A 25,158-nucleotide genomic window follows, 5' to 3' on the forward strand; every position below is an offset into this window, starting at 1 on the left:
GAGCAAGAATAGAAATGACAGAGAGCCTGTAATGAATGGAAGACCGAGCGATAAACGATATGACAGAGAGCCTGTAATGAATGGATGGACAGAGCGAGAAGAGAAATGACAGAGAACCTATTACAAATGGAGGTACTGGGCGAGAAGAGAAATGACAGACAACCTGTGATAAAAGGAGGGACAGAGCAAGAATAGAAATGACAGAACGCCTGTGTTGAATGGAAGGACAGAGCGAGAAGAGAAATGACAGAGAGCCTGTAATGAATGGATGGACAGAGCGAGAAGAGAAATGACAGAGAACGTATGATGAAAGGAGAGACAGAGCAAGAAGAATCAGAGGGCCTGTATTGAAAGGAGAGACAGAGCAAGAAGACAAATGACAAAGAACCTATTACAAATGGAGGGACAGAGCGAAGGAGAAATGACAGAGAAACTGTCATGAATGGGCAGAGCGAGAAAAGAAATGACAGAGAGCCTGTAATGAAGGAAGGGACAGAGCGAGTAGAAGAACGACAAGCAACAAGGAAGGATTGAAGCCTGTGAAATACAAATAGACAAGTGTTTAGAAATAGGCGAAGGAGCTAGGGCGACAATGCCTAGGGCAACTGGGGGGAGATGACGGGAGGCTGAGATCCTGTGATGAACGGAGGGACACAGAGAGAAAGAGTGGAGGGGCGGTGAAGCAGAGAGTCAGTGATGAATGGAAGAGCAGTCTGGAAAGGAGAAGACTGTGTGCCAAAGCTGGGGATGAAAGAAAAGACAGAGAGCCTGTGGTAAACGAGAGAGGATAGTCCATGGCTGAGACCCTATGAAGACTGGATGGGGACTGAAGGAAAGAGAGGCAGAGAGACTTGACTAATGGAGGTGTACTGTTCCCCATCACTACGAGTCCATGTAGCGGCGAGCGGCACAGGCTGGCCAAGGGCAAAGAAGGTGTTTTATTGCCTGAGAAAAGGTATTGGTGTCAGAGGAAGGTCAAAGAGAGGTTAACACATCAACCTGCACCACGTGGGGCCAATGGGCAAAGCTATTTCCAGCCGTAAGTTAGACTTACTCTTAGAAAAAGTAAAAACTTTATTTTTTTATTTTTTTTATTCAGTGCTTAGTTTATTACAAACTTTTCACTATCGTCATACATCTGATTCTGTTAAATAAAAGGACACTTCTCCGATTAAGTGTTCTTCTATTCGTTAAGTCCAATATTCCCACAGGTAGTTAAAATTAATCACATTCCCTACGCCTTCAGTTTTTTTAAGGCAGCCTCGACGAATTTTGAAGGTTAAATGAAGTTCTCAGATCTTGACCCCCGTGCAAGATTTCCCACCGCTTTTCTGCGTCCAGACCAAACTTTTAAAACATATGATTGTATAAATGAATTGACCCTAGATCCTTCCGTTTAGGACAAAACAGCGTTCAATGTTTCAAGGTCTCGCTCTGTAAGCCGCAGAGTCGGCACGTATCATTTCCTTGTTTGTGACCATATCTCCGGAGAGTGGTTTTGGTATGCAGCACATTCAACCGGAATCTCAAGAGCAAGCCTCACTGCCTATTGGTTGGGAATTTTTCCAGATATCCTGGAGTTACATTTACTTGTCCATAATTGATTTTTGAAAGGGTCTGAGTGGTGGAATTTGATCTTTTTACTTCCGTTTCACGCCAGTCATCTGCCCACAGGATCCTTTTTACACATGTTGGGTTTTTGCATAGGATTTCGATTGAGGTCCCCAGATTCTGTAACATGGTGGTGCAATTATTCCTCCACTGATTTAGTGCCCAATCCTTCATACCTGCTTCTTTGTTCTTGATCACATCAAATTGTGGTGGCCTATTTGTCATATTTGCTTTTCTGAAGCACAGCAGCGCCTTCCGTGCAACTCTCACATATAATGATAGGAGGCCAAGCTCATGATGCATGATGGCCACCGGGGTGGCCTTTGGGAGATGTAGTATTCTTTTCCAGAAGAAACCTTCCAGAAAGTCCCATGTTTCCCAATGCAGTACAAGGCATGCCTCTGCCCCATAAGTGAGCACTGGTGTCACCATTTGATTGTAGAAGGTTATGACCGGTTGGAGGGGGAATTTCCCGAATCTGCGGTCAATCATCCTGCCCTAGGAGGTTAGATGTTTTACTTTTCTCTTCAGGCTATCAATTGATGCGTTTTCTCCTGAGTTGTCCCCAGATATTTGATCTCGTCAGATGAGCCCAAGCGTGTCCCGTTTGGTAGCCATCTTTCTTTGTCTTCATACTTCCTTCTTGTGAACCAAAGACCATTCTTTTGGATTTTGACGCATTTATCTTTAAGCTATTTTTGTTTACATATCTCTGTAAGCTAGTTTTCTCTGTAGCCCGATCTTCCTCTGGTCCAAAAGGACTAGATAGTCCGCGTACAGGAGCCACCCTACATCGGTTCCGTTTATCTTGGGTGGGAAAGTTGTTTTGTTCTCCAAGTCTATTTTCAAGTCTTCAACAAAGAATTTGAACAGGAGAGGGGCTCGGGGACACCCTTTTTTCAATCCCTTAGAAGTTTATATTTTCCTGGTCAAATTGGCCTGGTGATCTAGCTTGATCTGCATGTTTGTCCCCGAGTGTAGATCTTTGATTGCTAGTAACAAGTCATTCGGGCATCCTCTCGATTTTAATTTATTTCTGCCATAATAGATCACGGTCTATACTGTCGAATGCTTGTTCCAGGTCAATGCAATCCATATAGATTTTTCCTTTGGTCTTTGTAGCTCGGAGTTTAAGTAGGCTGTTTAATAACAAGTTTAGACCACATCATACCTGCTTAATGAAGGCAGCTTGTCTACAGTAAAAGCTCTTTGATGCCAATATCCACTCGTTCAGCCACTTTCAAGAGAATCATCATGTATTTCCCACAACATCTAGGAGGGCAATTGGCCTGTAGTTCATTGGTTCCATTCGGTCTCCCTTTTTAGATATAGGGTCCCCTGTCACTGCTTTTCAGGATTTTGAGATTTTCCCCTTTTGAGTGATTCTACTAAAGTCGATTTGGCAAAAGTCGTCCCATGAGTCCGGGGCTGCTTTCGATATGGCGTTGGACAGGCCATCTGGACCAAGGGCTCTTGATCGACTTGCTTTTTTGATTAACATTAATACTTCCTGCCTGTCAAATTTGATGTTCCATCTCTTTCCTGCTGATTCTTTTGGTTTTATATTTATTGCGTTTTTTTCGCCTCAAACAATTTGCCAAAATGCTTTACCCAGGCCAGTACAGAGTTTTGTTGGTACGGGCAAACGGATATCCCTCTTTCGTTCAACAGTTGCCATAAGGTCTTGCTATTGTTTTTACTACGAGCCTTTAGCATTGTTTCTGCGTCACTTTGCAATATCTGAGCTTTATACTGTTTAACCCAGTCTTATATTTTTTCCTCCTTTTCCGCAATGCGTCTCTTTTGTTGATAGATAATGAGGCTTGCAGCTGTCCTATTTCCTTTCTAAGGAGTTTGTTTTGTGTAGCCACCTCCCTGTCATGAACATGTCTGGATTTATATGACAGTTTCACATTTTTGTGTCTGATTTCCCTGAAAGCTATCAGCACGTTGACGTATTCGACATTTTCTAATTCCTGATTCTGCCATGCAAGGAGGTCTTTTGATATTAGAGGGATGTCTTTAGGTAATAGATGCAGTCTATTTTTCCTTCCTTCCAGTTGTACCTGTTCTTTCCATCTATGTGTGCTTTCCCGCACCATTCCTGAACATGTCATTATGATTGCATCATGGTCGCTATGTGGTGTACGGGGTGCACCATTAGAGAGCTTATGTCTGGTAGTAGGCTTTCCAAAACGAAGAAGTAATCCAATGTGACTTTCCAAGTTCCGCTTGTCCAGGTGGCCCCTGCCGGATGTCTCCCTTGATGTCTCCATTCATCAGATGCAACCCTCTCAGCTCCATCTCTTCCTGTCATTCACGACCTCTGCGGCTCTTGAACCCGAATAACCTTGCATGCTTTCTGGGACTCCCCGATCCTCTTGGGAGGCAATCTGAATTCAGGTCTCCACAAATCACCAACCGGATGTTCATTTGTGCAGAGTATATTTCATCAATCCACTCGGTCACTAGGTCCAGGAATGTCTCTCCTTCTTTGACCTCTGGATTCCAATATAAGTTGAATATGAGCAAGAGGTCATTGTTGGTCTCCTTGTAATCCCGCAGGTGAATAAGCAGGTTCTGTATGTAAGGGTTTGGATGATCGTCTGTAGGACACTCAGGTTTAGACCATTTCTGATCAATGTCAAGAGTCCCGATGCTGGTCTGCCAGTCCTATCTTTTTTGGCCGGGTATAAATATACTGTATAGCCCTCGAAGTTCAGGCCCATCTCATTAAAAAGATGAGTGTGTCCTCGAGTATTCCAGGACCCGATTTACAGGTTTCTCGGTCATCCTTTCCTCTGGCTCTAATCATGATGTTTTACGACTAGATGCCTGGCTAACCAACTTCAGGACTGCAGGTCTTGAGATAATGCAGTTTTTGTCAATTCTCGAGTGACTCTCCTGGTTTGGTTATCGACTGCCTCCCTTTCCTGTATAGTGTTTTTGAACTGGTTCTAGACAAGTTTTTCTTTACTTTGCAATAGCGGAGGCGAGTTGACGATAGCATTGTCCCGATAGATTTCTGGCGACATCCTGCCAGGAGAATTCCCTAATTTTCCTCTGCTTTTGTGGTAATCTTGCCAGTCTTCTTGCTGACCTTTCTCTGCAAGTTTCACTTCTTCCTAGGTCAAAACCCAGGAATCGAAGTTCCTCATTTGCTTCAAGAGGTAAAGAGGTCAAAGAAGCAGAATTTATGAGTAGGTTTACTCTGTCGTTCACCCTTTCCTTTGGGAAATCTACAATCTTAATATCGTGCGTGTTTACGACTCTTAACTTAGGTATATGATGGAGTAGAGTCATTATGTTGGATCTATTTAGTATCAGACCGGCTGCTGCTCTTAATATTCTCTTGAGAGTGATTGCTAATCTCGGGTCCCATTCTGCTTTGTCTCCACATGCTCAGCTTGAGTTTGCTCTCCTCGGGTCTCCTTGTCCTTTACTAGGTCTATCCCACCAAGATTTCTTTTGGCATGTGGAGAGACGATCCAACTTTGATTTTAAGAGTAATTCACTCCTTATTGTTTACTGTTTGGGGGAGCCGATATCTTTGTCTTTTTAGATTTTGAATTTCATTCTTCTTTCTGCCATGGTGAGAAAGAGGGAAAGGGGACTGCAGTTCCTTGAGGGGAGAGTGCTCCGATCCGATGTGATTTAGACTGCTCTGACCTGGACTTCCAGCAGGTCCCCGTCCGTTTCCGGCACTTCATCCTCTTCATAGACCGTCAGGTCCATTAGATGAATCTCACAATCTCTGGGTTCTTGTAACTCAACAGTAGGCTTTGAGACCTCAGAGGGAGTCTGGGTCTGTAGGCTTACTCCTTTTTGCCCAGATGGCCTGTATCTTCACTCTCTGATTGCGTTCTAGATAGATTTTCAGCTGTCAACATTTTCAGTTTTCTCAGAAAGCTTCGTGAACCACAAGGCTTTGGTTTTTTCACATTTTTGTATTTATTTGTTTGTTTCCTGCGTTCACTTATAGATATCTCAGGTCCTTTGCGTCTTGCTTGCTTAAAGATGGAGAAGGGATTTCTGTTGAAGTTAGTCGAGTCGAGTTGCTCCATCTGTTCCCTGCTTTTAGGCCTCTCCACCCTACCGGTCTTTACTTGGTCATTTTGCAATACAATATTTATTGTATCATCTGTTGAGATCATGGTTGAAGTCCATAGAGTTCTTGTAGGTGGGGGAGGGTCATGTCCATGTTCAGACATATGGTCATCTGAATCAATAGAGTGGGGTCCCCCCAACGGTATCCCTTTTTGTGCCATTGTAAGGAGAAGTGGGCTACTGAAATCTTCTGTTCCCCCCTCCACCACAATAATTTCTTCCTCTGCTGCAGTATGTGGATCATGCAATGGAGGCTGTTGTATTTGGACCAGGAAACAATTTCCCAAACTCCTTCTAAAAAATATATGCTTGCCTGTCTTGGCGTCTTGTAGCAGGTCAATTAGTGATTTTAGAATGACTCCCTCCATCTTTTTTTCTCTTCCTTTTTTCCTCACTTATGGATTCTACAAAGGAATCCATATAGATTAGCACAGAGTTATCAATGCTATTATGTTTGTTTGATCCTTATAGTTCTCATTCAAGTTCTCATATCATTTTAGGTAAGGGGCCAGGGTTATGGTGACTGCTGAAAGGATAGATGCCTGGAAGTTGATGGCCCAAGGGGGCTGACAATTTTGTTCTTCTGTTAATTGCTTCTGTTTGTTTCCCTTAGATGTTCTTTCTTTTTGCATTCCCCCCTTAGTCGTGTATGTTCCGAGTCGGATAAGTCAGAGGGCTCTGTTTCGGAGGAGGAATCGTCACTAGAGGATTCTCTCCTGGACGGCTCTTGATGGAGTCCCGCTCTCTACTATTCTCGATTTATTAGCCGGTATGATTTCAGCCCCCTTTGACATTCTCTAGTGTCTCTATTGGGATGCTTCCCCCTCCTTGGACTTCACTCTTTGCATAGACGTAGGACTAGTTGAGCAATATCCTTAGTGAAACGGGCCGCCTGGGCCGTATTTACTACTGCGTCTTTATGGAGGGCTCTCTTGTAGCAATGGACGCCCTGGATTTCGGATTGATTCTCGCATTCCTGCTGGAGAGATTCCTCGCCCGTGGTCAATCTGGAATGGGGTGCCTTGTGAGTTCTCTGATTTGAGAATGGGCTATCCCCATCCACTTGTTGTCTGGGTAACTGCTGATCCAAGGTCACACAAACTTCAGGGGGGTTGCTTTACTCTCTGGGGAGTTATTGTCCTATGGTGATGTGTTCACTTTAGGATTTTGGGGCTGCACATTTATTATGTGTTTTTCCAAGGAGTTCTTTAATTGATCTCTGTAATTGGTATTTATGGCTTCCATGTCAAGGGTTGACCCTGTAACACAGTGCGCGTCTGTAGGGGTTTAATGAAGAGATGTTCCATCTCGTCCATCCGAAGACATCAGTTTGCGCGGGCTTGTGAGGAGTCCGCTACTCAACCGTTCTTCATCAGAGGGATCATCTTAGGGTTAACTGGGGGCCCTTGTCTCATCCAGATTCAGCGTCTGCACCAAATTCAGACCAGGAGTCGCAGCGTATTCCTTTCCTTGTGTATTAGTTTATGATGAATTAGCATCAGACAAGGCAGGCTGTTTGACATGCCATTTGAATTTCCCTAAGTCTGAAATCGTGTGGCTTCTCTTTTTAAACAGGGGTGCCACTTTTGGTTCGTTGTTTATCTGTCCGTTCAAGGCAGGAAGAGTCTTGGTAAACATACTGTTAATATTGTGTTTTTAGGTAATGGCCTGGGCTTTCGCCCTCACGGGTGCTTGCTCGCTCGTTACTTTTGCCCGCAAGTCTTCTTTGCTTCCCAGCTCCATTGCCTGTTGGTTTGGTTCTTTGTCCGGCATGATGGAGAGATCCATTTCATCCCGTATTCGATCTATAAGGATTTGGATCAGTGTTTTACAGACTCCGTGGGCTTTGGATGTTCCCGCTAAACTGGGGCTAATTTTGAGCTCTGTGTGAGTGTTTATGTGGGGGGTGGGGCGGGTACTGTGTGGTATGAGTCTTGGGCAGTCAAGTAGGGTAGGAGCAGGCTCTGGGACAAGAGTCTTGGAGTTAAGACCTACCTGTTGATGGGTATGTTGTAAGTCTATTTGGTCATGATCTGGCTCCATATTACTCAGGCTCGTCTCCACCTGCCACTTCCTTTGCTCACACCGCCGCGAACACTCTGCAAACACTGTGCGACGCTACGCATCTGGAGCGGGTGTTTTGTACAGCTGAAGCAAAATAGAACGCGAAGGCAGACTCTCCGTTCCAGTCACAATACAGGGGTCACCAGCTGCTTTTCAGCACACTCTGCAAACACTCTGTGACGCTCCGCGTCCTGAGTGGGTGTTTTGTAGAGCTGAAGCACAATAGAGAGCGAAGTCAGACTCTCGATCCAGTCACAATACAGGGGTCACTAGTTTCTTTTCAAAACACTCTGCAAAAACGTTCTCATAATGCACACTAGTAGTCATTCTAAAGGGATTTGCAATGTTTCTATTGGTTGATATGTTGACATAAGTTACAAGCAATTGTGCAACTTACTGCAAACCCAAATAAAATGGGCGTCCCCAGGGGCACGTTAGGCAGGTTTGGTTGTGAGATGGGGCTGTTTGAATGGGGAAGAGGCACACCCCCAAAAAAGTGCAACTTTTCATGTCCTCACAAAACTTCTAGGTTTTCTTAGAAACATGTACTAGCACAAAGTTACAACTGCACATACTAGGTGTGAGGAGTGAACGTGAAAGTGTAAATGCTTCGAGGAAAAGAAACGTGTTGAGGAAACCTAGCTTTAGATGAGAGAAAAAAGTTTGTAAAGATGTTCTGCTGCTGTCTAACATTGAGTAAATCTCTCCATGTAACATCACCAGTTTTGGATGTGAGTCTTTATTGTAAATCAGGTGTAATGTACACAAACATTCCACCAGTTGTATGTTCGCGGGTGCAATGATTGGGGGCCCCCTTAGGGGTTCACAGTAAGCCGCTCCCCAAAATGTGCATGTGGTTTTATCGACCGTATATGTACACAGCCGCGGTGGGCCTTCTTTTCGACGTGGCACTTTCAGTGCCGAGCGTTGTAGCGCAGCACCATGGCGGTTTTGGCACTTTTGTCACACCCCGCTGACCGCAGTGCCAAAAGGGATTTGCCAAATTGTCCTGCTGCACATATTAATCGGTACCTGCCCAACTCACCACGGCCATTTCACCACATTTGTCGAATGCCCATTTTACTGCACTTGTCTACAGCTTGTTTAAGGGGGGGGTGCAAGCAAAGGATACACTTTTACATGGATGTTAAGGTAGTGGGGGGGCATGAGAGGGGGGGGGTGCTAGCCGACCCTACAAAATGCTATGAAAAAATGTGTTAAAACACTTGCCACTCTGAGTTGTACCAGATCCGCCTTAATGTGATGTAATGTAAGTTGTCATTTGTATAGCTCCGATATCCCATTGGTATGGCCTCAAAGCGCTGTAGGTGAACGCCCTTGGGGACCTAAAATCAAAGGTATGGAAAGTTTGCTAGCGAGGTTTTAGAATGCGAGTGTGCATTTGGCCAGAACGAATTTGGGTGGGATGGCCAAGCCCCAGTCAGCAACCCATGTCGAGCAGGCATGTGAATGGGTGCGATGAGGCGGTCAGGAGAGTGCGTGAGTGCAAGAGACGTTTTAAATACCATTGACATTTAAATGAACACCAGTATTTTTAAAGCTCATTTCACAAACACATATTAAAACAACAAAAACTAATGCTATTACAATGACAAACTGCATTTAATCTGCCAATCCTTTCCATTTAAAACACCTGTTCTGCTGCAATAGTAGTAGTTGATCCCCTGGCTGTAGGCTTATTTTTTTTTTTATTTTTATTTTTTTTTTTATTTTTCATTCAGTTTTTACAAACTTTTTGAAAACTTTTTTTAAACACTTACTTCTTACACAAGAACAAAACACTTTTTTAAAATATACCAATTGCATCTAAAAGCAACAGAGAACATTACGACTGGAATACAATTTTTCCCTTGGCTTGTCGCGCCTAAACTTTAGTGTATCTCTGCTCAGGCGATTTTTCTAGTTCTCTTTTAGTTCTATGCTCTTCGTGCCTTCCATTTTCGCAACTGTGTGAGTGAAATTGATGACATTCTTGATCCGTGTCTCCACTGTTCGCCTGATCATTCGTTTGTGATTGTCTTATCCTCATCGTATGGAGAAGTCTCCTCTAACCGAATTTGAATTTTTGGTCGAGGAATCGCGTCATTGCGATCAGTAGGGATTTGCTTTCGCCGATGTGGAGGTGCGTCCACCATTCTTCCAGACCATACGACAAGACTCGACATCTCTCTTTCTTTAAGCATTTTTCTCGTTGAACTTTGAGTTCAGGACAGTGCAGGACCAGGTGTTTTAGATTTTCATCCTCCTCTGCGCATAACCTGCATTTCGAGTTTCTTGCTGCGATCTTCCTTCGATGGATTAGAATCTCTTTCGTTTCATAGATGTTTAAGCGAAATTTCAGGTATAGTCTTCGTAGTCGTTTACATGGTGATAACGTTAGGTATTTCGCTAGTGTGTTACGTCTTTTTACTTCAAGTGGAGTGTTCCGCATGCATTTATGCGAAGATCTTTTTTCGTTAGTTTCTATCCAGTCCCAGTCTAGTAGTTTTCGTTTTACTAGCTCTGGATTCTGCCATAAGGTGTCTTCATCTGAACCCAACTGCGCTAGGATTTCTTTACATTGGTGTTTCCGCTCCCATAATGCTGATTTTCTTTGTCTTTTGTCATCCGTCAAGAATTTGACAGGGGGTAAGTTTGCTGCTTCATGGGTTTTCCTAAATAGCGCCAGTTTGTTCCAGGTGATTCTCGCGTTCAGAGTGGGAAGACCCATCTCAAATAATACACATGCTGTAGGTGTGCTTAGTGGGATCTGAAGAATCCTTTTCCAGAAGATGCTTTCGCAACGGGCCCATATTTTGTAGTCGCACCCAAACATATTCTCGGCACCATAAGTGAGAATTGGGCATACTTTACTTTGGTAGAATCTTCTTACCGCTTCATAAGAGAATTTGCCATATTTTTGCTGTAGAATGGTGCCTTGTGCTGTTAATAATTTGCAGCTATTTAAGAGTTTTTTTGTCATTGGGGTGTCATTTATACTCGAGTTGATTGTTGTCCCCAAGTATTTTGTGTGCGGCACTTTGTTTAATTTATTTGTTCCTATGGACCATGTTGATTTTTTTTTATTTGGACATCTTCCCCTTTGGTTTTCTAATACTAGGATCTCCGATTTAGCCACGTTGATCTCAAGACCTAATGCTTCAACAAAGGTTCTTAGAGCTGTAAGTTTTCGTTGGAGCCCTATGGGAGTCTGGTCTATGATTACCATGTCATCCGCATACATGATGTGGTTTATTGGGACTCCATTTATGAGTGGCGGGAATGCGACCACAGAGGAGAAGACTGTTCCCACTTCCGATATGTAGAAGTTAAACAGGGTCGCTCCTAGCGGGCACCCTTGTTTCACGCCCCTCTCAGTTGATATGGGGTTGGTGAGGTTTCCTTCACGATCTAATCTCACCTGTATATAGGTGTCGGAGTATAGCTCTTTGATGGCATGGATGAGGCTCGCATTACATCCTCTTTCTTTAAGTTTTTCCCATAATATTTCTCTGTCCACACCATCAAATGCATTCGCCATGTCGATAAAGGCGAGGTATATTTTTCTTCTTGATCTAATGGAGTCGATTTTTAACAGGTTCAGTATCAGCAAATTTATACTACAGCCTATACCTTTGACAAAGCCCGATTGGCGTTCGTCATATACTTTGTTTTGCTGGATCCACTTGGTCAGCTGGACTAGTAGCATCGATGCGAACACTTTTCCCACTACATCGAGTAGGGCTATTGGGCGATAGTTCGCGGGGTCAGTACGAATGCCCTTCTTATAAATTGGAACTATAATCCCAGCTTTCCATGTCTCAGGGATTTTCCCTTCCTTTTTTATTGCTTTGAACAGTGTATAGCAAAAATTTGACCATTCTTCAATGTTTTCTTTTAGGTCTGCATTTGACAGGCCATCAGGTCCCGCCGCACGGGAAGCGTTACATCTTTTGATGGTCGCTCTAATTTCATCTCTTTCCATCTCAATTTCCCACGGCTGTCTCGTGTCTTCATTTAGTGTCTCGGATGATTTTCTCCTTTGAAATAGCCTTGTGTAATGCCTTACCCACTCTTTTTCTTGCACCATGCTTGATAGCAGCGCCTTATCGGAGTTCTGTGTATCATTAATGATGTCCCAAAATCCTCTGGTATTCTTACGATTTAGCGCCTTCAACATTGACTCTGCATCTCTTTGTTCTACTATTGCTCTGCGCTGCTTATACCAGTTGTTGTACCGTTTTTTTATCTTTTTTATCTGTGTTGCTGTGTCCGTTGCCTGTAGGGCCCTGATTTTCCGTATTAGTTTCCTTGATTCTCTTTTTCTTCGTGCAACTTCCGGGTCAAACTGATGGTTTCTGTGTTCCGGTCTCAACGACGACGTTCTCTTTTTGACTTTATAAATTTCAAGGAATTGTTGGTATTCTATAGCCGTCGGGAGATTCTGTTCTTGAGATTTTTCTACTAATTCGGTGATTGCCACAATATCGCGTTGTTTCAAGCGCAGTCTGTTTCGGCCAGGCACTACAGATAGATCTTGTCTCCATTGCTTACGCTCCTCTAAGATGTTCTTGTTCCATTCGGCTGCTACTATGTTGTGGTCGCTGTGGTTAGTCATGACCACTTGGAAGGAGTCGATTTCCTGGAATATATTATCAGAGACAAAGATGTAGTCTATTATTGACTTTTGTGTTCCTCGTGTCCAGGTTGGTTTGGCTGGGATGTCACCATTTATCGCTCCGTTCAGCATTACTAGATTTCTTAAGGACATTTCGTTAAGCCAGCGTTCACAGTTTGTTTTTTCTCTGTGCTTCACTAGTACCTTAGCTTGCGAGGTCTCAATCAACTTCATATTAAAATCACCACATAGTATTACTAGTGCGTTTGGGTCGCCTTCTAGTGTGCTGTCGATTGCATCCAGGATATCATCCTCAAATTGTAGATGCGAATTCGCTGTTGTGTTCCAATACACGTTTAAAACATAGATAGTCTGATTGTTAGTTTTTGTCGGACACACTGATTCAATGCTGGTTTTTTGTAAATGGGACGATAGATTCCACATTTCCTTAATTCTCAGACCCCTTTTCCTTTTGATTAGAGTTAGTTGTCCTGACATTGGGCGACCTTTTCCATTACAGATCGCCGGATTAAAAGCTATTTCATAGCCTTCTATGTACGGTATACATGATAACCATGTTTCTTGCATACAGACAATGTCGGCTTTTCTCAAGTCCTCTGGTGTTGAGTTCAGTAGGTGGTTAAACCCCCTCGTGTTCCAGGAGGTTATTACCAATTTTCCCTTTTGGCATTAGCTCATGGGTGACCCATTTAAGGATTTTGCTATCCATCTCCATGATTGGGACACTTCTTCAGTATTCAGTATATTTTTGCACCGTGTCCTTTTTGGATCCTGGGTATTCTCCACTGTTATACTGATTTTTCTCTGTTTTATCTCCTCCAGCGAGTGTTGTGTGCCGCCACCTTCCTCGTCTTCTTCATTTATGTTTTCCTGTGCTTCATTTATTAATCTTTTCTCCTGTTGGCTTTTCATTTGTGCTTCTTTTTCGGTTGTCAGCTGGGCGCCTTTTTCGTTGTAATTTTCACGGTCATTTCTGCCCAGTGCATTGTCTACCTCGTACACTTGATAACCTGCATTCAACAATTGTCTCTCACCCGTCATTATCCGTTCAACAACTTTTCTCTCAGCAATATGAAGTAATACAAATTTCTGGTTTGAGTCTGCTATAATTTCCACCCTGTCAATTTGTGGACTCTTTAAAGTTCTTAACACCGGGATCTTTTGGAATATCTGCAGTATCGAGTATCTATTTAAAGCGGAGTCACTCTGTTTGGGGTCAATTTTTTCCACTAGTATTCTATATCGTGTGGAGTTCTCATCTTTCTTCGATTTCCAGCTATGCTCGATTGCTTTGTCTGCTTTTTTTTGATTTTTCGGAGAAGGTACTATATTTGATTGTATCCCACTCTTCGTTTGGCACTTCGTGTCTTTGAGTGTTGAATTAGGTGATGCCCCACGTGGTCTACATGTCACGTTAATTTTTTTTTGTTGTTGTATGCTCTTTAAACGTTTCTCCTCCAACGTACAGAAGTTTTTGCCGTTTCCATCTTTGGGCTCTTTGTTTTTTAATGTTGCGTCTGCTTTCTTTGGGGTCGCCGGCCATTGGAAGACTCTTTTTCCTACTTGCCCTGTCGCTCCCTCATTTTCAGGTTCTGTAGGAATCCTGCATGTCAAGCTTGGTACTCCTCTCCTTTTGTCTTGCTGGATTTTCGATTCGTACTCGTCAGTTGTCTCAATGGCGTGATCTTCATCATCTTCTCCTTCAGTCTGTAAACTGTAGGTTGACATATCTAGTAGATTTTTGTCGTTTTCGACTTCCTCCTCGATCGTCACTGGTGTTTTTGTTTTTCTTACATCTTTGGTTTTCTCTGTCTGTCTGGACTTCACTTTAGGTAGTTCTTCTGCGGCCGTTGTTATTCCGGCCTCACTGGAGTCTGGGCTGCTTTTTTTGTTAATCGTGCCCGTAGGCTCAGTATTGTTTACTGTAATGGTTAGCGCTTTGATGTTTCGGAAGAAGTTTGCAGCGCTTCGTGGATTTTTGACCTTCTGCACTTGCTGATTTTTGGATTTCATTTTCTGGTTGCTCTGCTTTGAGACGACAGACTTACTGTTTAGGCTTGAACTGGAGCTCTTTTTTGCATTTCTAGGCTCGAAAATGTCAAACCATTCCACATCGTTCTTCTTTTCAGCTATGGCGTTGACTTTTTTATTTAACGACATCTGTCTCGCTTCTTTTCCTTTCGAATTCGTCCTTGAGTCATCTGAGACTTCACTCTGACACCCTTCTTCCTCATTTTCTGTTTGTATAATCTCAATTAGGTCCGTTTCTTGGGGCCTCTTTTTTTTTGTTGGAATTTTGAGTGAGTTTTCATTCATGTCTTTGCCCCCATCTTTGCTCTCTTTGGTGGGTTCCTTTTTCTTATTATTTTTCTCTATATTGCTTCTTTCGCTTGCTCCATCCAAGGAGTCCTTTGTATTTTTTGATTTCTCTGCGCTATCTCTCATCACAATTGACATTTCCAAGTCTGACACAGAGCAACTACTTTTGTTCTTCCTTGTTCTTATGGGCGCAGATTTTAATTTGAATGTTTCCTCATTTGTCAGAGATACAACATTGCTATCAATTGTGATCCTGGCATGTGTTATCTCTGGGTTCATTTGGATTTTTGCTGGGGGTCGGTTCTCGTTTACATCTGCTCTATGTTCACGATCTTTTTGTAGTAGAGTCAGGGCCTGTTTCGTCACTTCTGCCAAGAGTCTTTTGTCTTCTATTGTTGCTTTTAAGGACTCTTTTAGCGCTGTTAAAGATATGTCATTGCCTCTTCTAGTTTCCACGACTTGTGCCGTCATGTCCAACAAGTCTATTTCGAGCTTTACAATTTTCGAATTCAGCAGGGCGACCAATGTTGTTTGGTCGCGAAGGCTCTCATTTAGATTTTCGTAAAGTTTCAGCAGCGGAGCCACCGCTATCGTCGTGGCGGACATTAAGACTGGGCTCAGCCTTCCAATTGTCGTCTCGACAAGTGTTGTAACTTCGTCAGAGTTTTGCGGAGCCCTCGGAGTTGCCTCAAACTGTTGTCTCTTCTTTTTTGAATGGAGAGACTCTACTTCATCTTCCGGCTCAGATGAGGCCTGACTCTGTGTTTGCTCCCTTACTCTCTTTGTTGTAGGTGTCAAACTCCGTCTCGTATTACTTTTAAATCTTTTATGTCCGCCTTCAAGTTCTAGATCAGAGCTTAGTTTCCTTCTGCATCTTTTTTGAGATACTGCAATCTTTTCGTTTCTAGATTCGAAGGAGGGAGTATTCGCTTCTAGTACCATCACGTCGTGTAGGCTCTTTCCCTTCATTCTTTGCCACTCTGCTTGTGGAGTTGTCCTTCCGCATGAGAGTGTTTCTGAATTCCTTCGTCGTTTCGCTAAATTGGAATTCATTTCTACTAGGCCTCTCAGAACTTGGACAGCGAGCTCTATTGAATCCCTTCTACGTGGTGTCTCGGCAGCTCTAGCCTTTGTAAGTCTTTCTTTCCCTCTCACGTCGCGAGCCTGCGTCTCTAAGGGGTCTCCTTCTGTCATAGCGATACTCATTTCCTCGCTTGACTCCGATGTTCTTTTTTTGTTGTTTCTTAAAGCATGATCTTTTTCCTTTTGAATTTGTAAATTTAAAACTTTGCGATCCTTGCGATCCTTATTGTGCATTGTGGCCACTCTTGTCCATGCCAGTAGCTTTAGAGAAGCGCCAGTGTGTGTTGGTTTAAACGGGGACTCGTGGGGACCATCCGCGCAATCTAATGGGGACACACTTTGTCCTCTCACACTCCCTGGAGATGTCACGTTTGTTAGATCGAGCATCTCTGCTGCTATCTCTTCTACTGGCACACAAGTTGTTTCATTCATTTCTTTATTCTGCTTATTAGCTTGTAAATCATGTTTCGTTAGGTCCACACTCCCCTTAGCTTTATCGGACTGGGCACTACTACTAGTTTGAGCGTCCATGTGTATAGGGTTCGGGGTAGCCTTCATGGAATTTCCTCTCTCTGTCCTTGTTGTACATTTTTCCCTCATGGACCTGGTGCGTGGAATTCCATCATTAGATGTTGTCGTGGCAGAGTCAGAGTGTATCATAGCAGTACAGATCTTCAGTCTCGCCTCGAACCCCGTCATTCTCTCCTCTTCCAATTGTGTTTGTGACACGACTATTTCAGATCTCATTGTGTCAGTAGTTTCTTCAGTTTGCGTTGGAGCGTTGGGGGGGGAGGGGGAAATCTGTTTTTTTGTATCTCTCTCCCGTCCCTCGCTCCCATGTGTCCACTCCCCTGGGCAACCAGTGTCCCCCTCCATAGAATCGTCGTCACCATCTTGGTACTCTGACTCACTTATCCCCTCACCGTCACCGTCACAATCACTTGAAGTGCTCGACTCCTCAATGGCTAAGTTAGAGTCATTGCCCTCTCGGGTTAATGATAAGTCATCTTTCCTCTCGTTTCTTGGTCTCAACGCGTCAGCACAGTGGTGTGTTGAGAATGAGCTCGTTACATGAAAAACATCTGCTCCCACTCCTCTTTCTTCTCTCCCTTCGGTTGCAGGCTTCCCATGCATCGCTGTTAGGGTGGTGTGAACGCCCTTCATCGGGGCACTTAACGTTACTATCTCTCTTTTTGCGTGTGCCCGCGTGTTCGGGGGGGCCGTGTCCCCCGTTCTCATCCTTGCGACTTCTAAATCGCTCCTGCAGCACGAGGGGCACACTTCGCGCACTTCGTGTCTTTTTTTTTTTTTTGTCGGGGCTCACTCGTAGAGAACGCAGGGCAGAGCGGTTGGTAAGAAAAGGAGGGGGACTATGAGGAGGGCACGCACGCGCAGCTACTCTTACCCGTTCTCTTCGGCGTTCGCGCCTTCTTCCTTCTTCCTTCCTTCCTTCTACTGGTGAGTTTCCAAGCCTCTCCGGACCTTCACGGACCACCAGGGAACACAGGAAACACTCTATCCACTCCGCTCCGCTCCGCTTCGTTTTGCTGGGGGATTATAACAGCTGGCTCCTCCTCTTCAGTATGGCAATGAATAACAGACTGCTTCACACAGGAAACACTCTATCCACTCCGCTCCGCTCCGTTTTGCTGGGGGATTATAACAGCTGGCTCCTCCTCTTCAGTATGGCAATGAATAACAGACTGCTCCACACAGGAAACACTCTATCCACTCCGCTCCGCTGTAGGCTTATTCCTGGCCTGCACACATGTACTCAACTCGGAGCAGTTTTTACCCCTGACCACTTCTAATCAGCCTCGTTTCAGGAGATGCCTTTTTCTCATTGTCAGGCATTGCCGGGCGGTGATAAGCAAGCACGCCAACATTATCTGCTACTCTAGTCCCAGTATTAACTTTGCATTCTGGGATTTGAAGTCCTAGGTTTATGATGGGGATTCCAGGAGTACACATCTCAGAATGCAAAGGTAAAGAGGGCCAGCATCTCCCCAATGGATAATGTTGGCATGTATGTATAAGGGTAGCGCTTGTAAGGTACCCCAGAGTTTATGCACAAGAAGCACAATCTTTGATAAGTTGTGGTTTGCTTTCTATGTCACTGTGACTTGCAACACCCTGCCGGCAGCACAGTCTGCCTTTCGTGTGTATAAATTGTGTGACTGTTCATGATGTATTGTATGTCTTTTTCTGATGGACTTCATTCGTAATGAAAAGCATTCTGTTATTAACCTTTCTCATTTGATTCACTTTTTAACAATATATATTTCCGACAGTCACCATATTTCTGGCCTTCAAACTGCTGGGAACCAGAAAACACAGATTACGGTGAGTGCTCACCCTTCAGCGCTTAAAGGTATAGATTGTTGTACAAGGGGCGGTGCTGGCGCGCCTCATACATGTAGCTTGCGCATCGTTAGCACCAGAGCCGGCCTTAGGGCAAGGCGGGTCAGGCAGCCACCTAGGGCGCACTGCTATTAGACCCCTGCCACGCCAGCTTGTGGGAGTCTTTCATGGTCTCCCACGAGCTGGCGTGGCGGGAGAAGGTGCGTCTGGCGCCCTATTGAAATTAAATGAGCTCCACTCTCTGGAGCGGAGCGCATTTAATAACAATAGGGCGCCTGCCATGCACATTGAAAAATGTGGCGCCTCCCTGCTGCATGACTAATGGCGCGTGGGGGAAGGGGAGGGGCGCCTCATTTTTTATTTGCAGCCTGGTGTGCTGCAGCTTCTAAGGCAGGCCCTGGTTACCACAGCTCGCATTTTGAGCTGACACTAGTAGGAGCCACCAGGGTCCTGGTGGAGACTAAAATGCTGGGGGGAGGGGAGAGTTAAGGCATGGCATGTGGACGTTGCAACTAAACAACTCGTTCCAAGCACCGCAGGTGTGGGCGTCCCATTGCTCAGGCACCCTTCAACAGGTTCATTTATTTATTTATTAATCATTTATAACGCGCTTAATACCAGCAAGTGTTTTCTAAGCCCACGATCGGGATTCGGACCTGTGTTGCGCCGCGTTGTCTTGCTTCCAAGATAAACTCGTTGCCCCTGAGCTATCCTTCCTCCTTGTTTAAAAAAAATACAATTATATGAATTTTCATTCAAATGAGACTAACATAACATAAACAGCACATAAAACTCTATAAAAGAACATTTAAAAGGTCTCTGTCGCTCCGTACTCCCACCAGAGGAAGCGCTGCGGAAGCCGACCCTCGAAATGTGATTCAGTGAAGTTCAAAATTTGCATTAAAAGTTATGAAACGTACCATAACACAACATAACATAAACAGTGCCTATATCTCACAAATATGCCATTTAAAAACCCCAAAAATAGCCCCTCAGTAGTATTAGCAGAGACTAACGGTGAGTAAGGACGCCTTAGAAGGGGGATTCAGTGAAGTTTAAAATTAGTGTAAAAAGCTGCGTGCCGTAACACAACACAATTCAATACAATTCTCTCAGGTGACATTTGAGAGGTCCAAGAGTAGTTCCCCACTAGCAGTGGAGTATACTGATGAGGAAGCATACCTTACATACGTAATCTGGCGGGTCAGAGTTTGCATAAAGAGGAGGCAGTGTTATTTATAAAAAATTCAAACATGTCAGACAACCTATATTCTTACAGGGAATTTGATGCAAAGCCTGTTCTCATCGGATGTAAAGGCTAGATGAAAATTGATGTCAGGGCTAGATGTAAATTGATGTCAGGGCTAGATTTAAATTGCATACATTCATAAAATCATGCTCATTTAGTTATGATTACCAAGTTACTAAAATGCGCCTTTCATAGTGACTATTGCGCAGTTGTGTAGGTCCCGATGCCTATTATGTTACGGGCGGACTGTTGACTTAGTTGGTTCATGCCAAGTTTAAGGAATCAAAGGGTCTGATGCCTGCTCTTACGTTTCGGGATCTGTAATATGTGGCTCTTTTAATGTTTTGGTCTACACCGCCATTATCACTCCCCATTTCCTATGAGGACTACGGCTGTTGGGTGTTGTACTCAAAACATCTGGCGAGCCAAAGGCTGCGGACACTGATTTACCCTATGTTCTTGCAGTTATTTTTTCAATTAGTTTTTTGCTGAGATTTTTTTAACGAAAAAATCATCGATTTTTTTTAATGTTTGGGGCGTTCCCCCCCAAAAAACCTCTCCTTTAATTTGCTCCCTATTCCCCTCATCCACCCCCGATATTTTTCAATGAGTTTATCCGTAAGAAAATGTACAGCAAAAAACGAATCAAAAAATATACTGGCAATGTAAAAACGTCACACCTGGCTTGCACAATGGCCACAGGTGTCTTTATATTGTATAACCTCTTTTCTACTTTTCATGTGTTTCATGACTTTTTTAATCTGGACTCTATTGTACTTCTTTGCCGTTGGATATTGGTTCGTGTGGCATCATTTATGCGTGCCGCACTCGCTTACATCAGGCCGCCGGCCTATGATGGTGGTGTTCAGTTGGCTCCACGGTTGCTCAGCTCCACGGAGGCACCATGCATGTATGGCTCTTGTAGGGTGGTCTGTGCTTCCTTCTTCCTATTCTCTCTCCCCCGCCGTGCTATACATATATCATTACTTTCCTTGCGCTCACGCCAGCCTCGGGCTGGTCTACAGAGCATTAGGGTCGGACTGGCCTATCGGGCATTAGGTCAATGCAGAAGTGCAGGCCCAACATGCTAGGGTTGGCCAGTTCTTTTGTGCAAAGTGGCCACACTGGGCCTTAGTGATGAGTTACTTCATAGTTATGACCAGTGTTACTGAACAAATATTCTTTAAAATGCAATATGTGCAAAATATTTTACCAAACCCCCCCCTTAGGTAGCACTGAAGCAGCCTGTCACAAAAGGAATGAATTGCCATTTGCGACTGGCCAGCGACAGTGGGTCAGTCGGAGACTGGTGTAAACACTGTGGTTCACTGATTCTGCCATTGGTGTCTAGAGAGGTTTATTGTGCCCAGGCTACCACACATGCGTGTTCGTCCCAATCCATGCTGCCGGACACCAGAGTGGGAATTCTGGGAAGGCAAGAAGCCTGTTTATTGTACCACCGCAGACGTGGTCTTAAGGTAATCTCCTGCAGCTTTGCAAGCAGCCTCCACAACCTTGAAGGATCTTTGATGGTCCTCCTTGGTATCAGAATGTGGATCAGGGGTTTATGGTCAGTGCACACTTGGAAATGTCCATAGGAAAGTGGTCAGTTGTCAGTGGTCAGTGGCCAGCCACAGGGTGGCGGCATCTGCCGCTCCATGATGGGGTAGTTCTCCTCACGGGTCATCAGGGAGTAGGACGCCCAACCGACGACATCACTCAAAGACCCATTGCACCTCTTCTTGAGTGCCCTAAGCTGGATGTCCTGTCCTGAACAGTGATGAGGATTGGTCTGCAGAGCAGGAATGGATATAGTCAGCAGGGTGGGTGATATCCCATTATTGGTCAGCTCCATAGAACAACGCTCCTTTCTTCATTAGTACACATAGTTTGTAGGTTTTAGCAGACAGGTGCTCTAATACTCAAGAAGGCCCATGAAGTCCTGACCTGTAGTTGGTCCTTGTTCGAGAGGGAAGGTTGGATACGGAAGAACTCTATCTTTAGTCTTGAATTTGATAAAAGCTTCATTTTAAGGGCATTTAGGCTGTCCCCGACCTCTTATATACATTTCTGAGGTCCTTATATTTCCTTTCCAGTGCTTGGCAATGGCTGCAATAGGGATTATAAGAGTCCTCATTCCTGGTTGAAAAGTCTCACATTGTTAATTTCATTGCGACTGCCTGCGGGGTCATTTGATCTGAGATGGGGCATGGAATCTTCTGGAGGATGGGGTCACTGGAATAGCTATACCATGAATACTTTTGGGGAATGGTCAAAGGCGACTTGTCTGTGAGTAATGCTACTGTGCTAGAGTGCACTCAAAGGTTGTGTGGAGTAGATGAACTGGACCCCAGGTGGTCACTCCTCTTTTTTTGTGCAGGATCTTGTCTGGGGGACTGCTGGGTAGGTTGGGTGCTCACTGTTGGTTTTGGCTGTGTTTGGCTGCAGGGTTCACGGTATTGGCGGTTGAGGTTGATGGGCCAGGGGTGTTTAAGGACCTGTTTGCTTGTGGATGTGTTATGTTACTTTCTCCTTGACAGATAGGGGCATGGGGGTAAGGATGAGGTTCGACGGGATCCTATTGATAGTCTCCTTGCAATTCATGTGGTTTCAGTTCTGGCCCCACTTGTGTTGCTTGTGTTGCATGGGTTGTCCATGTGGTGGTTGTTGAAGTCTAGTCTGGGACTAGTTATAGTCTGTGGGATCCTGTTGATAGTCTCGTGCAATGCATGTGGTTGCAGTTCTGGCTCCACTTGTGTTGCTTGTGTTGCATGGGTTGTCCATGTGGTGGTTGTTGAAGTCTAGTCTGGGACTAGTTGTAGTCCGTAAGATCCTGTTGATTGGCCCTTGCAATGCATGTGGTTGCGGTTCTGGCTCCACTTCTGTTGCATGGGTTGTCCATGTGGTGGTTGTTGAAGTCTAGTCTGGGACTAGTTCTAGTCTGTGGGATCCTGTTGATAGTTTTGCGCAATGCATGTGGTTGCAGTTCTAGCTCCACTTGTGTGGCATGGGTTGTCCATGTGGTGGTTGTTGAAGTCTAGTCTGGGACTAGTTCTAGTCTGTGAGATCCTGTTGATAGGTCCTTGTAAAGCATGTGGTTGCAGTTCTGGCTCCACCTGTGGTGCATGGGTTGTCCATGTGGTGGTGGTTGAAGTCTAGTCTGGGACTAGTTCTAGTCTGTGGGATCCTGTTGATAGTCTCTGTTCAATTCATGTGGTTGCAGTACTGGCTCCAATTGTGTTGCTTGTGTTGCATGGGTTGTCCATGTGGTGGTTGTTGAAGTCTAATCTGGGACTAGGTCTAGTCTGTGAGGGCAGGGGTGTGGTTGTGTAGGTTCTAGAACGTATAGTCTGTGTGGTTTGAGTCTCACAGCGTATTCCATCCTCCAACCTCTGCAGGCGGGTTTTCGGCCCGGCCTCGGTACTGAATTCGCTCTTGCTGCGGCACTGGATGACAGGCGAAGGACGGCGTCTCGCAGCGGTGTCTCAGCCTCAGTCATGCTTGACGTCTTAGCAGCCCTTGACACCGGCGACCGCAGTGTCTTAATCAGCCACCTGGAACTCTTTGCTATTCAAAGCATACCTTGCCTCTGCATAAACCCTCTCGCCTCTCCTCTCACTCGCGGTGTTGCTCATGACTCTTCTCTTTCTCCTCTTTTAATCGAGCTCTATGACAAGAAAAGGTTAACTGAACATTCTCACTCTATCACAAAGGCATTGGGGAAACCCCAACACACACACACACACGTAAGATGGGCTTCCGACTCACACGTCATTAGGGTGTTTACATTCTGTTGGGCCGAGGGAGGAATGAACAAGTCATCTTTTAAGAGTAAACATTTAATTAGACTCCACATCAGAAAGATACTTCTTCGAGTCCCCTCTCTCCGTTTCCCATGCGTCGTTTTCTGAGCCCCCACTGTGACCATCTTTAAATCTCTAGTCAGGAGGCTGAAGCAGCAACTCCTCCCCCTGGTATTCCTTCCTCTAGCTATATTCTAGCAGTGCCACACATCCCCTGGCGGCTTTAATAATTGGACCCCTGGGTGACAAGTTCCCCCTGTCAGTTCTAGGCATTTCCCCTTCTCTTCCACTCGGCAGTTTTACAAACCACACCTACGCATGGGGACTTCCTCTTTCTTCAAGTTAATGTCCTTGGAATCAAAACTTCCTTCTTTAGTTTCCTCCTCCCGCGTCATTCTCAGTGTCTGTCACATGGGAGTGACACGGGATCCACTCTTCTCCTTCCACCTGGGGTGGGGTCCTGCAGCCTTGGACTCTGCAGCCATTTTGGAAGACAACACACTACATCCATAGCCAGCATAGTCAATGTTAAGGGATAATGGAAAAAGTAGACCAAAAGATCTGGAGATCCAAAGGTTGCAGGCCTCTGTCCAAGAGCAATGTTTCTGCTCCCTCTCTTTCCGGCCTCCCTACCCAGGTTTTCCTCCAGGTTCATATTCCAACTCAATCTATTGTATGAGGGCTCAGATGGGGTGAGGGTGTGAGTGGCCCTCATAGGCTGACCACTGGCTGCCCAATGTGTCCAGGTGCTGTTGGAGCAAATTCCTTAGCATTACCCAGAGGACAGGAAGGCCATGGGGCGGGGTGTAGATGCCTGTCTGTAATCTAGCTTACCTTCCTGTTTTGTGTACCTGAACCTGGGGCCAACCAACCCCAATTGGCTTCCCACTTTGCCGAGTGGCTCTTCTCTTTGGCCAAGGGGCCTGACTGTAGACTTTGCCTCTGCCCTCAAGCTGACTACCACCTAACTTCCTCGACGATCCACCACACGCTCGTTCCTCTTCCACTTCTCCCGGACAACAAGCAGACTTATGTTATTGTCCTCTGTCTCTGTCCTTCCTCTCCAAGGCGTTTCCCATTGACCTTCCTTTCTGTTTCCTCTCCTTTCCTTCAGCTTACTTCCCCACCTTCTTACCACTTCTCCCTCTTCCTCTCCTCTGATGACTTCTTCCTTGCGCAATCGTCAACCTTCGTTCCCTTCTCCGACCTCTCTTCTCCTTTCCAGTCCAGGATGTTATGTTGTGTTGTGTTATGTTAATATTCTTTTTACTGTATCGAATAACCACCAAAGCAGCATCAGAGCGCGTAGACTAGTCCACGGAGTGGCGCACTATGCCACCACCAGGGGTATTGAGACCTTAGTCTGCTGGATGAAAGGAAATGAGCCAGGGGAAGATAAGAGGATGGAAAAGCAGGAAATAGATTCTACAAACACAGGGAGGGAGGGATGAATGTTTTCAGCCTAACCACTACCTCACCCAACACTACCAGCTCCTCCTGCTTCCATACCTCTTCTTCTTTCCACAACTCCTCCTGTATCTCCAACTTCTCTTTCTTCCCGAAGTCCTTCTGTCCCTCCAACTCCTCCTGAGCCTCCAACTCTGCGGCTTTGCTGCACCCACACAAAAATCCCACACTATCCCTTTTCTAATGTGACTTTTTCGAGAGGAATATCCCCCCTCTTCCACCAGGCTGGGTTTAAAATAAAGACTTGCATTTGTGGCTGCACGGCCATATCTCTGTTCATGGATCTGTTGCGCGCAGCAGGCCACCCGCTCCGAGGTATCAACGATCTAATCTCACTGATTGTTTCTCTAACACAGACCGAGCCTCTGAAAGTCCAATCCGCCATATTGGATTCAGTATTCTCACGCAGGCACATCATGTCAGACGAGCAGCCGACCTATCAGCAGAGCCTGCAG

At 45.0% G+C, this 25,158-nt stretch overlaps 1 protein-coding gene across 4 annotated transcripts in view; it reads left to right on the forward strand.

Moving 5' to 3' along the window:
• Positions 1 to 25,158, forward strand: part of RGS6 (regulator of G protein signaling 6) — a 1,543,034-nt gene that overhangs the window by 1,171,714 nt on the left and 346,162 nt on the right. For all 4 annotated transcript variants that reach the window (XM_069638605.1, XM_069638608.1, XM_069638607.1 and 1 more), the window contains one exon: positions 18,115 to 18,166. In XM_069638605.1, coding sequence (XP_069494706.1) covers positions 18,115 to 18,166 — 52 coding nt within the window. The remainder of the gene's footprint in view (positions 1 to 18,114; positions 18,167 to 25,158) is intronic.

The sequence above is a fragment of the Ambystoma mexicanum genome, chromosome 14, assembly GCF_040938575.1.
Source record: "Ambystoma mexicanum isolate Mex_15411 chromosome 14, UKY_AmexF1_1, whole genome shotgun sequence".
In the NCBI taxonomy this organism is placed as follows: Eukaryota; Metazoa; Chordata; class Amphibia; order Caudata; family Ambystomatidae; genus Ambystoma; species Ambystoma mexicanum.